General features: G+C 35.5%; 1 protein-coding gene across 1 annotated transcript in view; it reads right to left on the minus strand.

Annotated features, from left to right (window-relative positions):
* NETO1 (neuropilin and tolloid like 1) overlaps positions 1-18,308 on the minus strand; it is an 86,776-nt gene that overhangs the window by 2,588 nt on the left and 65,880 nt on the right. The window contains exon 8 of the mRNA XM_060119092.1: positions 1,056-1,169. Coding sequence (XP_059975075.1) covers positions 1,056-1,169 — 114 coding nt within the window. The remainder of the gene's footprint in view (positions 1-1,055; positions 1,170-18,308) is intronic.

Below are 18,308 nucleotides of genomic sequence, written 5' to 3' on the forward strand. Positions count from 1 at the left end.
TGAGTGCCTTCTTCATAAAGCAGGGGTGTTCCTCTCAGACAAGTGAACCACTGTCCCTGCCCCACCCTACCATCCAGAGCAGTGGTGCAGAGGTTTTATCCATGGAGAAAGGTGGGCCACCAAGAACCATGGGAACAGACCCACTTTAGGCAAGTAAAACGAATCCCTAACAGTGCTGTATAAGGTTCTTCACAAAATGCTTAATTTCCCATCCATTCCAAAGTGGTTGCTTGGACACAACATGGATCATTGCCCATCTCCTCAAAATAGTTGATACTGGATCGGCTTCTCTTATTGACTCTATGAACCATGGGTACTGTGGCAATGTCTCTCTGCTTCTATCCACAGAGGGCATTTTAATAGAAGATATTGGACATTAAGCATGGAGTGTTATTTGCCCATTTCTTTTCCTTTGAAAACTGGTTAATATTGGATCTGAACAAAAGAGGATATGTGGCACTTTGAACTTAACCAAAACTTGCAACATTCATAACCAAGCCAAGGGATGCTTTCCATGTAAACAAACCTTTGCATACAGGCTAGAGAAGGAAGCCGGAACACTGGAAGCGATTCTCATTGGAAAGGAAGAAGAGTGTTTGGTAGGAAAAATGAAGTCGAGGTAAGTGGCTTTAGGTACCTGAAAGCCCTAATGTTCCTTCGATACACCTTTATCTCTAGAGTATGTGCACAATGTCTGGTAAAGATGGACTGGATAAATGAGAGGTGCAGCCACAGATGAAGGAGCTTCTGATAGGAAACCCTGCTTTGCATGAAAAGCTCCAATGCCCTGCTGCAGGCTCCAAAAAGGAGATTTGCCAATGAACATCAAGTGCTAAGGATAGTCCACTGTGCATTAGGGAATGTGAAAACTTCTGGTTACAGAACAAGTAAAAGCAAAGGAAAAGGCTAACAAATCAATTATAAAACCTACAGGAAGTTCATAAAGCCAATATACAATATATTTTTAAGGCTGTCTGACACATATAAACATTGGATAAACTTCTTCCCACACTACAGGTAGAGGGATTTTGCAGATTCTAGGGACGAATGATTACCTTTACAATGATTTTCGTCCCAAGGGTACACACAGTTCTGGAGTCCATTGCAAACCAACGTATTGTTAATACACATGTTACTGTGGCAGAAGAATGTATTGCCTTCGCAGGGAGCTAAAAAGGAGAAGAAAAAGGCAAGAAAAAAGTTTTAACTGATGCTCAGTTGTAAATCACTCACGTTGCAAATCTAAAAACAAAAAGATTAGTGTGATAATATGCTGTCAAATTGAGATAAATGATAAGACTGACATTCCATTCTCAAAAGTGTTGCCATAGTGGTAATTATTCCTTGTTACTAACAGAGCTAGAGTTCTTCTAGATGTGCTCAGCTTATAAAACTGGCACGGGAAGTTTTCCATCATAAAAATGAAGTACATTATCCATATGGGTTCTGCTTCTTTTTTTTATTTAACTTGGTGCATTCATTTAGCAAAACTTAAGTGCCGACCACATGCATAACATTATGCTTTACACTGAAATTCTGTATGTATAAATTTAGTTGTCCTGTGCAAAAAAGGTTTAGTTTAATGGAAATATTGAAATATTTTGGAAAGTATGTGCTTACAAAATACTAATTAAGAAAGTATAATATTATTTAAGCATATGAAAGAAACAAAGAATATCACAGAGATTCAGAACAAGGGAAAATTTATTCTGAACAACATAAGAAAAATGTACATTATTCTCATCAACGTTTAAAATATATACAGTGATGAAATTAGCCTACTTTGCATATATATCACACGTTCTACTAACTTTAGGTACAATGATCCATGCTCTCCAGATTACAATGCACATTTAGGGCATCAGGAGGTAAAATAAGAATTCCAAGAAGTATACAATTTGGCTATAGAAATAAGAGAACTAGTGACAAGTCTAATATAGCAAAGTCTAATGTTAGCTATGACTTCAATATTACAAAAAAATACACTTCTTTCATTGTCAGAGTAATTGGTTATTTATAGTAATGCATCTCTAGAGTAATGCTACACTATGAATTATAGCTTATAGACAGTCCTTTAAGGTAGTTTTTGCTTTTATCTTTGTAATCATCCCACATATCTCATAAAAGGTAATTTTAGCATTGATTTTTTTCAGTTATAGTTTTGTGACCCTTTTAAGGATAGGTATTCTAGAAAAATATATTAGACACAAAACACGTAATTTACAGAGGTTCATCAATCAGTAAAGTTTTATCAATGATCAGTATTATCTAAACAGTGCAGTCATGTTATAATTAATTTTCACCTTCAAAACCGCATATTGCAGGGTTGTTTTTTTTAAGAAAGTTGTCTTCCTTAAATGTATTTTCCATATTAATGAAAATTGTTAAGAAAATGCTTTGTGTAAGGTAATTTAAAATATTTTAACATTCCTAGGGGAATCATTTAAAAAAAAAGATCAAGTCTTGAAAATCAAAAGTGTGGCAAAGACAAGGGTAACTTGAGCCAAGCATTCCCCTGGCTCTCCAAGCCCTTCCCCCTACCCACTCCCCCAGTCCCAATTCCCAGGAGAGTTTCTTCTTCCTTCTGCTTGGTTTGCCTTTAAGTCCCTGGTTGAAGAATAAAAAAGATGTAATAGTCGTTTTGAAAAACAAAGTATTAAAGAGTAAAAAAGATGCAGATGCAGTAGTCATTTTGAAAAGTATCATGCTGAACATTTTATTGCGCTCCTGATTTCAACATGGTGTAAAGCTTTTCTAGTGTAAAATGTAATGATCCTATCTATTACTGCAAAAATCTGCTTTTTGGTAAGGAACTAAATTTGAATTTCTGTAGTCAACCATTTTGCAGAACTGATATGGTCTGTTTAGCAGGTAATGAATGTTGTCAAAATGTACACAGAACAAAAAGTAGTTTTCTGCAAATAGATTAGAGCAGCTGCAAATTGCTTTAGTAGAAAATGCAAAAAAAGAACACTTACTACCTGATAAATTGCAGTGGTTTTGAAAGTACAGTTAATCCATCAAGTAAAGAATACCTCGAAAAGAGCATAAATATTTATTGACCTTCCAGAATGAGCTGGAAAATTTATTACATTTACTATTAAATAGGATGGGTTTGTTTTTAAATTTTAAATATACAGATAAAAATGGCATTGCATTCTGCAACAGTGAAGTATGTTAGTACTAACAGTAATAACAGTATGTTAGTAAATGCACTAGAGATTTGGCTTCCAAATTCTCCAAATGTAATTTTGTTTCTGTTTCTGCTGCTGTTGCGAAAGTCTTACAAAACACCAATCAATGTGCCAGTATCAGTTATCATTAAATATTGGTGGTTTGACTGGGAATGGAACAGATCATCCAGGACTGTCAATGAATCACATTCTTGACACACTACTTTACATCAAATAATTACGCAAATGTGCCAGTTAACTGAAATCATCCTCCCTTAAAAAAATCACTATTATTCCAAGTACTACTCCATCTTTTCTTCCTTATTTTTGCTACATTTATAGAACTGTTGTGCAAACAATAAATAAACAAAAACAAACAAGGAAATCTTTCAGTGGCTAAGAAACCAATGTATCACAACATACCCCTTGAACAAAAATTAATTTTGTCTCATAGACACCAAAAATAAAATAGATTGGATTCTGAATTTTCTTTATATTGCATATCTGAATATTTCTCTCATATAAATGCAGACACACAATAGTTCAATAAAGATTCTTATTTCTACCTCCTGCTAAAAGCATAAAATGGCACCTTCCTGCCTCCGAAATCAAGCCATGTCCTCACTGCTCCTTCAAGGATATCTGAGTACATACACTCTGCACATAAGCATTTCCCACTGCTCCCCACACGCTCCTGAGATCTTTGGTTCATTGGCCATACAGTTCCCTCCCTCTCTCTGTCCTGGAATACCCATTCTCCACTCTGCTATGCAAATCATACCAGAACTGTATTATCTTTACAGTTTTAAAATATCATTCCAATCTATCAGAAAATTATCTTTTCCTTAAATCCTATTCTACTTACAATTTTTAAAAGAGTTTAGCACTTAGTATATGCTTATCATCTTTCCCCACAAGTTCTTTGAGGCTAGGGACATGCTTTTAAAAAAATTATTTGTAATCTCTTATGTGGCTTAATATCTCTAGGCTTAGAGTAAATAGTCAACAGATATTTTTAATTGATTAATATCACCGAGCAAAAGTTTAGCTCTGGCCAGGCTGCTGACCTGAGTATCCCAGAGAACAGAAGACTCTCACAGGTGTGTTTACTGTGGAGAATGAGCCCTCAAATACAATACAAATTGTGATATTCTCAGAAACTAAATCCCATTCATTTATTTGACTCTCTTACTATTGCTGGAAAAGCACATATTCTACCAATTTTTACAGAACTTATTCTACTTAGAAATTCAATATAATTGTCAAAAGCTATTGGCTCTTAAAAACCAGCCCCCTTATTCCCTAAAATTATCTGGAAGAAACTCAAAATTAAGGTTTACCAATAATACAGGGCAGCCAATAACGTAATCCTCAAAATTCAGAGTAACTCACACAGGCAGTTTCCATGATCAGATGAATCTACTTATTTCTGGGACTAGGTCTTCTGTTGCTTTCAGAATAGCAAACATAGCCTCATATTGATGATAAAAACTAAGTACACAGAAGAAAGTATTAGCATTGCTTTTTGACTCTGAATTATTTAAAAGCATATTTAGACGTAATGACTGCAGCTTTTGCAAACTCAGTTCTCTGGAAGGGTTTACTGAACATCACCATTTTATCATCCGGATCTAAGGCTAAGTGTTTCTTTTTGAGAAAAGCCAGAAGCGGAATGTAGTGAAATATGCTAGTCAGACAAAAGAATGTCATATGTGTAAGCACAGCATTGTTATTGATTTAAATCATTCGGGTGACATAGAAAATGGATACTTTAACACTGCAGAGTGAGTCTTTCCCCACTTTCTCCTCTTCTCTCATACACTAACACATACGCAATTGTGCAAAGCATCCTTTTTGGACCAGGTTAACTGTCCATGAACTTGAAGCTTAGAGAATGCTTCTCCAGGCACTTCATCCTGGGGTAGAGTCCTGACAACACTACAGAAGGTAGGGCTGCATCTCAGGCTGTAGGGAGTGATAATTCCTAAGGAGAGATCTCATCTTCCATGAGCACTTACTCAGTTACCACATCTATAAAATAGGGAGACAGATAATGTTTCCCTAAGTGATTTAACTATGCAAAGAATGTAGGACAGTGCCGGCCATATGGACGCAAGCACTGTAGTTGTCATTGTAAGCTGTTCTCAAAGGCAAGTATTGTACAGAGGCTGTGAATTCAAAATGTCTGAGATTGAATCCTGGGTTCACCACTTCTAAGTTGTGTGACCTTGAGCAAATATTCCTTAAATTTTTCCACTTTTTAGTTTACATCTATATAATGGGATAAGTGTAAGGAGATACATGATATAAAAGTTAAGTGATTTATATTCAATTTCCTAATTTGTAAAGTGACGATAGTTATTCACAGACCTCTTGTTAAGACTAAATGAGAATGCAAATTTGAAAGAACAGAGCACAGCCCTTTATGCAGAAGAGCACGCAATAAATGCTGTTTAAAAAGATGAGTTATACATAGGACTGTTTGTTTTCTCATGTGATAAAACAGCAGATAGTTATTCTTTAGATAGTAAAATATTGTAATAAAATTAATATAATTAAATGGATTATGCTACATAGATCAATAAGATGTTATATTGGGAGTAATATTTAAAATATTTAACAATCATTACTTCATGGGAACTGACCAACCAGAGTTAAAGGGGTGTTGCTGGACATACCACACCAGTGCCTTCCACCCTACCTGTGTGTACCAGTTCTACAACACTCCAGTTTACAGTCACTTTTAAGAAACTGAAAAATAAACGAATGGATAATGAAACATCTTTTTCTCAAAAACGACAGGGGAATGCTTATTTTAATAATTTTCCTACCATATCTTCTTACAAGTCCTTATTCTAGCACACTATGTATTTCACAAAAATTCAACCCCAAGGACTAAGTGGACAACTCCCTTCTATGATTCAAAACGTGGTTTTAAATTAATTCTGATATTACATGAAGTAGCACAATGACAGGTAATACAAACAATTAACTTTACAATTTGCAGAAGGTTCTTATCCTCTTGCTCTCCTAAAAGTCATTATATGAGCTTAGTAATATACTTGAATGTGAAAACAAAGTCAACAATACACCAGAGCCCTTCAGCTTCAAGGTCTTTGATTCTGTGTTACTGTACTATTTACATGTAAAAAGAAAAAAATAGTCTATAACCAGTCTCCATTTTTTATATCCAAATACACAATAAACACACCTTTCTAAGACATGCCCAGGACTTTCCTAAAACTATGACTTCCTGGCTGAGATATTTTAACATCTTGGGGGTATATTTCTTTGCTACACTCAAACCCCATGTAAAATATCATTAAAGTTCAATTCTAAAAAAGAAGCAAAACAGAATGTACACATGTGAAATATCAATACAATAGCAAGGGGAGATTTTAAATGTTTGTACTACTTTATAGGAGGAAGGTTTAGCTATATAAGGTATTTGTGATATTCCATCATTCACAGAATAACAAAACCATCAAGATAACATGCATTTTCTAACACCACACTGTAAAGAGAGATATTCAGGTCCCATCCTGGGAAACCAAGGCAAGCAGTGTGGAAAAGAGACTAGATCTTTGTCTTTTGGTTCCAATGTAAATCCAGGAGTGTTCTGAAGTGTTTAGTGATACTATGAAACTGAGGCTTGGATTAAAGTGACATTTGTCCTACAATTGTATTAACAGAATTTTCAGTACAGAGAAACACAATACACAGATGCAGATTTTGAAATTATCTAAAGGTCCTTTAAGCCCAATTTTAAAATTCCAATTTAAAATACCTTAAGTGAACAGTTATCTAAATATTTCAAAACAAATTCTTTAGAAACACAAAATTTAACTCAACATTTTGCTCTGGCAAGGAAGATGTGTACTGCAGAGTAGGAAGCCTGGGAAATACAGTGTGTTCCTGTGTGTCACCCTTCTAGTGGTTCTCAGAACCTTGTTTAGAGAAGTCATATGCCAAAAAGCATATGTTTAAACTTGTTTAATCCAAATATCTCCAATTTTATTTGTACACCACTTAATAGACAACACAAAAACAAAATCAAACACAAAAGCTTGGCAAGTGTTTCCCCAGAGCTCAAAAATTATTATACTGGTAGGATTCTTAATTCTTAAGGGGTCATAGAATAGTATGGAAATTATTGAGGTATAAAGTTGGGTGAAAAATAAGGATACAAATTGTTTCAAATTATAAAGCCTCACATGCAAACAAACATGAAAAATTTTACTGGAAATACTAAGCTGAAATGTTAGCAATGACTATTTCTAGGATATTTACAAGTTATATTTAATTTTCGTTGGGAAATTTTTTCATATATGCATATACATATGTGTGTATATACACAAACATATACACATACAGTTACTTCTTAAGATTGGGAAAAATCTGATCACTTTTCATGAAAAAAAAAGCCTAATATTAATCCAAACAAGTCTATTTTATCTTTCACATTTTAACCAGTAAAAGAATAGATTTCACATAATGCTTTATTATTTTTAAAGATACTTAATGAGCTCAATATTTCACTGAATTCATTGTTTTCTTTTGGACGTTTTTTCTAGTTTTAAATCCTCATATGTTCCCATTCACCCCACTAGGTGGGGAGCATTTACCATTCTTCAGTGAAATAGCGTTTCAGTCCTTCAAGATGCTTAAGTCATGATGGCATCTGAGACAAACAGCCTTTATACCTACATATTGCTGATTCTTAAGGAGTAAAAACGTCATCGGGAGACAAACAAACGAATTTTGGGCATATTTTAATTAGGTTAAGGAGGACAAGAAGAAGAAGGGCAACCACACACTCAAAATAAAGGAAATTTTATTTTAAAATATAATAAAGACTCACCAAACATATATTTTATAGTGTTAAAGGTCTAATCGTGGATGTATCATCATTTTTCAGTATCATGTCACATGCTTATAAATACTGTTCCAATTCTGTAATTAAAAGCCATGTAATTCATAATTGCTGTTTAACGCTACCAGCACTAACGCTCATTCTATTAGAGTCATTTCTTTCCTCACCCATTACCTTTCTTTTCAAGTCCAGAAATACCACTCAGGGAAAATTAACACAAAATGGAAATAAAAACTGTCAGATTTCTCTCTGAAACCTTGATATTTCAAATACCTCTGCCTTCTTGTTAATGAAACTATCACTTGGTAGATCTGTTCAAAGTCAAATTACATCATATTTCATCAAGAAAATTTGGAAATAGAAGTGATGCTCGATCCTATTTTTCTTTAAAAATCATTATACCATTTAAAAACTGCTTGGGGCTTCAGATCAGATGCCCCTGCCATCCCCAGACCCCGTCTCCCAGCCCCCACCCATATCTTGTTTCATTCCACAGGTATTCTCCTTGCTTCTTGCTTCTCTCAAATTCTTATCTTTTAACCTCTTTAATTTGAGGTTTGTCAAAAGCTCACGCCTCTATGTGCTGGCCTGTGTGAGAATAGACCACACACACACACACACACACACACACACATGTCTTTGAGCTTTCTACTTCTGCTCTTTTTTATTCTTATTTTCCCAATCATAACTTGGAGTGGAAATGGTCACAAAAATGCATGGAGAAACATCAGAACGAGGAAAGAGCTTGGAGAACGTTTACATGTCCGTTCCTTCATTTCCTCTGAGGCCTTTTGGCTGACCCCTGCAGTCAGGCTCCTGGTGATACCAAGCAGGACCCTCTGGGGCTCCTGGGCAGAAAAGCCTTTCTGTGTCCTCCATTTCTGGATTACAGGAAATAGGCTTCATTCAGCCTCCATGACCTTCCCTGAGTTCCAAGGAGCAGGTTTAAATAGATGTTAATTAGGGAAGCGAGGACCAGTCAAAAGAAACAGTAGAGCAGGTTAGGGACAGGGTCTCGGTCCCCCCTCAAGGGATATACTTAATATTTCTGAGCGGTTTTACAGATACTGAAACCGCCAGCAGGTGGGAGAAATTAACTGTATGCTGCCCACAAGCATGTAGACCCCCGACTGGATGGAACCAGAAGGTTGATGATGCTGACTCCCCATTACCTCACCACCAACCAATCGGAAGAAAGTCCACGAGCTGATCACACCCTCTTTGAACCATGACTATAAAACTTCTCACTACCCCCTCCAGGCCCAGCCACATTTTGAGAGCATTAGCCCACTGTGGTCCTCTTTGCCTGGCAAAGCAATAAAGTGATTCTTTTCTACTTCACCCAAAACTCTGTCTCTGAGATTTAATTTGGTGTCAGAGTACAGAGGCTGCATTTGGCTTCATTCTCATGGGCTCACACCTCCGGCTCTGACTCCTATCTGAGACCCAGATTTGTTCGGTGCATCCAAATCCCTAAGTAATATCCCCACTTGGCTTTCTAATTACCATCTCAAATGGAATATGGCTGGATGGGTTCAGATAACGGTGATCACCCTACTCCTCTTCCCTGCCTCAATTCTCCCCTCACACACCCTCCCAACATTAATAAGGGGCATCGCCTCACTCCAGGCTAAAGGCTCAGGGTCATCACTGAGTCCTCTCTGCCCTGGCACCCACATCAAACTGTCCTGTAGGTCTGTCAGCTCTCTCTCAACTCCAGGCTCTTGGTAACGTCTCCACTGGTACTTCTGAGTTGTCTTTCACCAAATGGTCTCTTACACGGATCCACGGACGCAGTGGCCAGAGAAGCCTTGGATATTTAAGTGTAAATCAGATGGAGTTTCATCCCCTTTTAAAACACTCCAAAACCTTCCCAATAAAGTGAAATCAAATCTCAAACTCCTTAGTACTCCTTTGCTTACCCCAAATCTTTGCCCAACTTACTTCTGAGCACAAGGATCGCCCAACACAACCCAGGGCACTCATGCCCACATCCTTCTCCAGCACATTACCCCGTGCTGTGTTTTTCCACAACACTTATTAGGATTTGAGTTCATCTTTTTAAATTAACTCACTTGTATATCATTAGCTTCCTTTAATAAGAATGAGAGGCAAAGGCGTTGTTCTGTTCACTAATTTATCACTGTGCTCAGAACATCAGGTGCCGTATCATAGGTCCTTAATAAATACTTGTTCATGAGACACTGGAACAAAACTTCTTTAAGCAGTAAAACGGATATGCCATATTCTCATTAAATTCTAACAATGCTTCTGATCTCTAAGGAATAGCTAAACTTTTCTTCATGAACTTGATGGAAGAAAATATCTAAAACATCAGAGATCCCAATTAAGAGTAAGCATCTGTGTCAGCTTTCAAAGACTTCAAAAACTGGATTAAAAAATTTAGCTTGCTGCTGAATACCATTTTTAATGGTGAGATTCTAATTACAGAAAAAGAAAATGTAAAAAAAAAATTTAAATATATTTGGTCATTAGAATTGCCTCCCAAAACAAATGTTTTGTTTTGTTTTTCCCAAAATGAATGGAATAATTTCCCTGCCAACATACTTTAAACATGAAATGGCCCTTGGGCTATGCAATTAGAGGAAATGTCATTTTACTTGAAAAATGCTGACCAGATTTGAGGCCAGAAATAGGTTTGTACATCTTCTCATCACCTCTTTCATCAGCTTCATATATTTTTTTTGAAAAATCAATATCTGCTTCCAAAACTCTATGTTCCAATGTGACTTAGTTATCAGTCAAAATATCCAGTGTCATTATTAAGCTATAGCTTAATATTTTTTTCTAATACAAGAAATTCTATTCACAATCTAATCCCACTCACATTTATTAGATCCCCCCAATCTCTATGCTAAAATTGCATATTCCTACTGTTCCAAAAGACACGTTATAATGAAAAAGAAGCATCTTCAGGAGAAAATTATATTCCATAGATAGAGGCCCTTTCATTATTCACAGAAGGCAAGGACCATGTCACGATCTATCCATTCCATTTGATGCCAAGAAATTATTATACATTTTTATACTATGATTATGTCTGCATTGGGTCAGCTACCCCATGATTTATTCATTGTGTGCAATTAGACGTGACTCTAGTTACAGTAACTAAGATATTATATTTCTTTGGGGTCTGCACTCTATTATTAGGACTTGGACATGGGCTCCAGGGTTTGTTTCCATAGCTGAGGCACACATATATGCAACAGTTGTTAGGGTAGACTCATTGTTTTGTTAAAGGTATTCATGTATATTTAGTTTCATTATGGAACATTCCAACTCCCCAAAGGAGGACTTGCAGTAAATAAGGATTAAAGCCAAGCATCAACGGAGAGCCATAGCCTCAGGCTTGTGATTCTGTTAGTTCAAAGACTAACGATTTGGAATAATAATTTCCTTTCTCCATAGCAAGCATACATTTTTTATTTTCATTGACAGACATAAACTATGTAGCTGTAAAGGCAGAATCAAAGAGATCAATATATATTATCCCCAAGGATCCTACCAAAAATTACAAGGAATTTGCTACGTTTATTCTTGTCCCAGGATCCCTGGCAGACACTTAACTAAAGACAATGTTGATCTAAAAAGTTCAATGAAAATTCTACAAAATTTTCTAAGTAATTCAACATATAAATATGGTAGCCAAAATTATTTAATATGTTTAGTCTAAAAATTAGTTGAGGAAATTGATTTTAAATTTTAATTATATCACTAAACTATATATCTATATGTATAACTTTTCTTCAGTGATTTGAGTTAAATGACCAAATAATTTAATATCCAGTAATAAATGTCCATCGAGAATTAACTTCAAATAATAAGATATGTCTGACAGTTTTTTGTTTTTTTTTTTTAATGATACAATAGGACTCATCTAAACATTTAAAAAGAAAGAGAGAAGGGTGAGTCTCTGGCAGATTACACAATTTTATATCATTTTCCTTTGCTCAAAAGCCTCATTATATTTGAAAGTAAGAAACTACTGACTGTAAAAAGTTTCAGTATACTGTTATCCCATTAACAGACAGAATAGTAGAACCATCTATTGACTATTTGCTCCGTTCTAGACACATATATTTAAAACTTACAGCTGTCCTGTAATGATTCCTCATTTTCTGGAGAATTCACGTTTAATGTTAAGGTGTTACAGGTAGGAAAATGGAAAACTTAGTTGACCAGCACCAAATTCATGTTTTTATACATTTTCTCATCCTATTTCATATTTTTTAAAAAACAAAAATTATTTTTTCAAATGACAGATTTGTGATTTTCTTTCTAAAATATTAACATTAATCTTAAAATCTCCAAACACATGTATACTTTCCAAAAAGTACATACTGATCTTCATGATACATTCTTTTTTTGTGTGTTTTTCTGTAGTGAAAAGATATTTAATTTTTAAATAATTTCTTTATATAGAAGAATATTTATTCAGTGGTAGGGAATGAAGGGAACATGTGTTTAGGTATAAGATTACCATTTGGCACTATGAACCATTGGTCTTCAAGTCAACTAAGTTATGTTTTCATAATTTCAAACAAGAGTTTGTCAGTTTAATAATAATAAAAAAAAAATCTAACCTATTGTGTTTAGTTGAATAATGGCTCCCAAGTTTGTCCACACCCTAATTCCTAGAACTTGTGAATGTCACTTTTTATGGCAAAGGGATTTTGCAGATGTGATAAAGTTAAGGATTTCAAAATGGGGAGATTAGCCTGGATTATCCAGGAGGGGCCTGTGTAATCAAAGGCGTCCTCATGAGAGGAATTTAGAAGCTCCAAGGGACAGAACATGATTTAACAACATAGCAAAAAGAGATATGATACCTTGCTGGCTTTGAAGAAGGAATAGAAGGAAACCAGAGACTGGGATAGGTGAGGGAATGTATTCTTCCCTAGAGCTCCCCTAGAAGGTGGCCTTGTTGACACCATGGTTTCAGCCCAGGGAAACCTATTTCAAATAATACGTTTGTGTGGGTTTAGGCACTAAGTTAGTGGTAATCTGTTACAGCAGCAATAGGAAAACTCGTAGCTGATTTCTCAGGGTAATCAGAGACCTGCCCCACTAGGTTCCACAGATGTAGCTATGGCTGCACAATATCAAAATGGGGAAGGAAAGGTCAGAAGTGGGAAAAGGGAGGAAAGAGATCTCTGAGGTTGAAGAGCAACAGTTTGGAACCAGGACACCCTTACAATTTGTGAGTCACAATTAGCTGGGAACTGTGTTAAGAGCAACATTTTCTAATTATTTACATAGCTTAAGATATCAGAGCAAACATTTATTCATATCACCTGCTGTGAGAGAAAGGGCTGATGTTACTCTACCTCTGCTGTTCTAAGGACCCTGCAGAAATGTGGGCTTGACCATCAGCATTTGCCATGCAGTAAATCAGCCCTCAGTTAAGTGTGTCTTTAAGGTAAATGGTGGAGAAATTCTATCGTAGGCTGTAGTGACTCTTAAGTCTAAAAGAGTATGCTATGAGACAGAAATGTGGTATCCTCAGCTGTTGCATAATTATCACCCCTCCAACAAAACCTCCAATGATCAATTATTATTTTCTGAAATCATAAATGAATCTTAATTTTCCCAATAAAGAAAATAATGTATAACTTGATATCTTGTAATAACCTACAGTGGAAAATAATCTGATAAAAAATATGTATATATATATATAACTGAATCACTTTGCTGTACACCTGAAACTAACAAAATATTGTAAATCAAATATATTTAAATTTTAAAAAGAAAAAAAGTATATATCTTGTTTTCCTAGATTTAATAAATCCCTTCAGAAAGTCGTACAAAATTATATGTATTGCTTTTAAAATGTTTACTAAAACAACAACTTTTTGTTGTAGAAAAATCATAAAATACTGATAATAAGCCTCATCCTAAAAATAATCAGTTAATTGCACTGCCTCCTACACATATGTATTACATATATAATAGATACTGTATATTAAATATTTATCACACATGTTTAAAAGAATATATTTGTAATGTACATGTGTTTTGCTTGCCACTTGTTTTTAGAATTTTATTTTTTAATATAGTTCATTGTCAGTATCCATCTAACACATCATTGTAGCAGTTACAAGAATATAGGCATGTTTCAAGAGCCATTTAACCAAGCCATTTAAGCAATTTTCATTTTTTAAATGATTCTAAACATTCTCATCGCTAGTACCTATTCTTAGATTCATTTTTTAGATTAACAGGTAAGACCCTATTTTTGTTTTTTACCTGTTTTAGAATTTTGATATATAGTGCTAAATTAAGAAAACTTTTATTTTCCTGCCAGCATACATGAATTTTCATTTCACCACACCATCTCCAAAACTGGGTATTTCAACATTGCTAGTTTTTTAAAACAATTTGATACATGAAAATGATGTCTCATTCTTATTGAAATTTATGTCTTTATGTTTACTAATATGAATAGGTATTTGTTTCCTATACCAGTAGGCCATTTATGCTTCTCTATGAATTAACTGTTTACTTTATTTGCCCCACTTTCTATTGCTATATAACATTTTCTTATTGTCTTATATAATCTGTATTCTTTTTTTGTTTATTGTTGCTTATTTATTATTATTTTTTAAGTATAGTTGACTTACAATATTATATTAGTTATAGGTGTACAACATAGTGATTCAGTGGTTTTATAGATTACACACCATACAATCTGTACTCTTTACAGGATAATAATATTTGTCCACTGCCTAACCTTTATGTTGCTAATTGTCCTCCAGCTCAGCTTTTCCCTTTTATTTAAATTTAATTTAAATTAAATGTAAAAATTTAAATAATGATACAACTTGAGTTTTGTATATTTGTATATAGTGATATGTTCCCTTAAACATAGTGTGTTTTATGTCTACTTTATTGAGATATGCCCAAACCTGACATGTAGTCAGCAATTTCCCCATCATATTTTGTGTATTGTTGATATTTAAATCTATGCCATCTGGTATTTACACTGCTATAAGACATATATAAGTAAATAATCCCTGTATTAATAAAGTGGTCTTAATCTTTTAAAAATACACCAATTCATAATGATGAGGCATGGAGATCTATACTCATAAAATGTCAATTTACATTTAAATCTATGTTGTAATTGGTCACATTGCTCCCTCTAGCACTTACAATTTTCTTTCCTTGCTGAAATACATACAGAATATAATGTCTTTTGATCTTAGCATTTACCCCAAACTTGTACATGTGTTTTGCCTAGATTTTTTCTAGAGGGAAAATTAAATATTATTGTTGTGAGTTGATTATTATCCACCTTTTTTTGGTGTATTTTCTCAGAGTGTTACTGACCTCTGTGCACTTTTACAGTAATAATCAAATTAAAATCTATATATATATTTTTCCCTCTAGGAGCCATTAAATTTAGTTTATTGAAGTGATATGGTAATTTTACTGGTGCATTACAAAATGGGGAATTTGCACTACCTAGGACAGAATGCAAATTGGCTATACAAGAGGCACATGGAAGGCCAAACCATGTTCCAGACAAGAAAGGATAAGATAATAAAACTGAAGAGTGAAATAATAAACAATTATGGTGACAGAAGAGTAAGGATCCTACTAGTATAAACAAATGCTGGAGAAAAAAAAACTATACAGGGGGCTTCCCTGGTGGCGCAGTGGTTGAGAATCTGCCTGCCAATGCAGGGGACACAGGTTCGAGCCCTGGTCTGGGAAGACCCCACATGCTACGGAGCAACTAGGCCTGTGAGCCACAACTACTGAGCCTGCACATCTGGAGCCTGTGCTCTGCAACAAGAGAGGCCGTGACAGTGAGAGGCCCACGCACCATGATGAAGAGTGGCCCCCACTCACCGCAACTAGAGAAAGCCCTTGCACAGAAACGAAGACCCAACATACCCAAAAATAAATAAATAAATAAATACATTTATAAAAAAAAACTATACAAGAAGAGAATTTGGCTTCTTAGAATACAGTGTTTTAGTGGGTAATTTACTGAAGTAAATGAGAAAGTGTGTGGCAGGAGGGACAGAGCACCAGATACAAGGGAACATTTTCTGAAGTGAGTTACACACTTGAATTCAATTTGAATGAGTGCGGCTGCACCTCAAGAGGAGCAAACCTCTTATTCATCTTCATGCCATCAGTGCCTGGGCACTTCCTTGTTTACTGAAGGAACGACAGAATGAATGGAGGAACTCAAAGAAGTATAAAAACAAAAACTTATCAATGACTAGGTAAAACAGTAGTAGTTGCTCAACTTTTAGGGTCAAGCTGATGTTGGAGTGATTATTTTTCTTATACTGCCTACAATTCTATCTTGTCACATGTCTTGAACTACCAAATTTAGGAAGAGTAATACATTACTAAATAATAATATATTTATTAATATATTTAATCAATATATTAAGGAACATATATAGATTGCATTTGGGTTATCCATTCTATTAAAAATTACCCATCATTACAACAAATATGCTTCAGCTTTCTATTGCTGAGTAACAAATTATTACAAACTTTTGGGCTTAAAATGAAACCCACTTAATATCTCCAGCTATGCAGGTCAGAAGTCTGGGTTGGGTAAGGTCTCTCTTTATGATCTCACAAGGCTAAATCAAGGAGGCAGCTGTACTGGGTTCTCATCTGGAGCATGGAGGCCTCTTTCAAGCTTATTCAGGCTGTTGGAAGAATTCAGTCTCTTGTGGCTGTAGAACTGAGGTTCCTGCTTTGTTGCTGGCTGCCAACTAGGGGATGTTTTTAGCCCCTAAAGGCCACCATCATTCTCTTGTCACATGGCCCTTTCTGTAATGTGGCAGTGTGTTCTTTTAAGGCCAGCAGGAGTACTGGCTGCAGCTTATAATGTCTCTGACTTCTTCCATCCCTGACCTTTAGAATTTCTTTTAAAAGGGCATAAAGATTATTATTAATATTTGTTGAGTATTGTCAGACCAACCAGGATATCTGGTACACTTCTATATATCAATAACAAACTATCCAAAAGAGATATTAAGAAAACAATCCCATTTATAATTACATCAAAATGAATAAAGTACCTAGGAATGAATTTAACCAAGGAGGTGAAAGACCTGTACTTGGAAAACTAGAAGACATTGGTGAAGGAAATTGAAGATGACACAAATGGAAAGCTACACCATGCTCAAGGATTGAAAGAATTAGTATTGTTAAAATGTCCATCCTACCTAAAGCAATATACAGGTTCAATGCAATTCCTGTCAAAATACCCATGGCATTTTTCACAGAACTAGAACAAATGATTCTAAAATTTGTATGGAACCACAAAAGACCCCAAATAATCGAAGCACTCTTGAAAAGAAGAATATACCTGGGGGTATCACATTCCCTGACTTCAGACTATACTACAAACTACAGTAATAGAAACAGTATGGCACAAAAACAGACACATAGATCAATGAAACAGAATAGAGAGCCCAGAAATGAACCCATACTTTCATACTTTCCCAAGACTCCCAAGAGTATTGTTTTATTACAGCATCAACTCAAAGCCCAAAATCTCATCTAAATCTCACCAGCTCCAAGTCTGAAATCTCACCATCTAAGTCACCTAAATATTGTGCAGACAAGCCTCCTGGGGGCAGTCCTTGAAGAAGTCTGGACTTCAGTTCCTGAGGTACAGTTTCTCTCCATGTGGACCCATGAAACCAAAGAGACAAGCCACCTTCCCCAAACTCCCAACACAATGCTTAGACAGGCATCAGAAAATAGTTACAGAGATTCTGATTCAAAGGAGAATGAAGAGTAAATACAAGTCACTGGTCCACAACAGTCTTGAAATCCAGCAGGGCAAATGCTGGATTTTTCTTGATTATATTTCCAGTTCTAGGACTATGCCTCTGTAGCTGTGGACTTTGCTCTCCAGGCTCTCAGTTCTGCTCCCTGAGTCATCTTTCTTTTCTCATGAAAAGTAACATGTATATGCAGCTGAGTGGTAGTATCAGACTGCTTCAGGCCACTAGAGCTTTAGGGTTCTGATAACTGTTTTCATTTGGTTCTCTCCTTTCCTTTCAGTCCAAGCCGACAGTGCTTCTGCTGAAATAATTTTCTCAAGAGCCTTGTGGGTCTTGCTTGAAATTCACTGGGCTTTGTTCTCTTAATAAATGCCCCACCCATAAATGTATCTGAGAGAATCCTTTTGCTCCCTTGGTTACCACTGTAATGGCTGAGGGTCATTGTCCTTCCCCTCCTGGAGACCCTCTAGCTTG

This window comes from Mesoplodon densirostris, chromosome 15 (genome assembly GCF_025265405.1).
Source record: "Mesoplodon densirostris isolate mMesDen1 chromosome 15, mMesDen1 primary haplotype, whole genome shotgun sequence".
Lineage (NCBI taxonomy): Eukaryota > Metazoa > Chordata > Mammalia > Artiodactyla > Ziphiidae > Mesoplodon > Mesoplodon densirostris.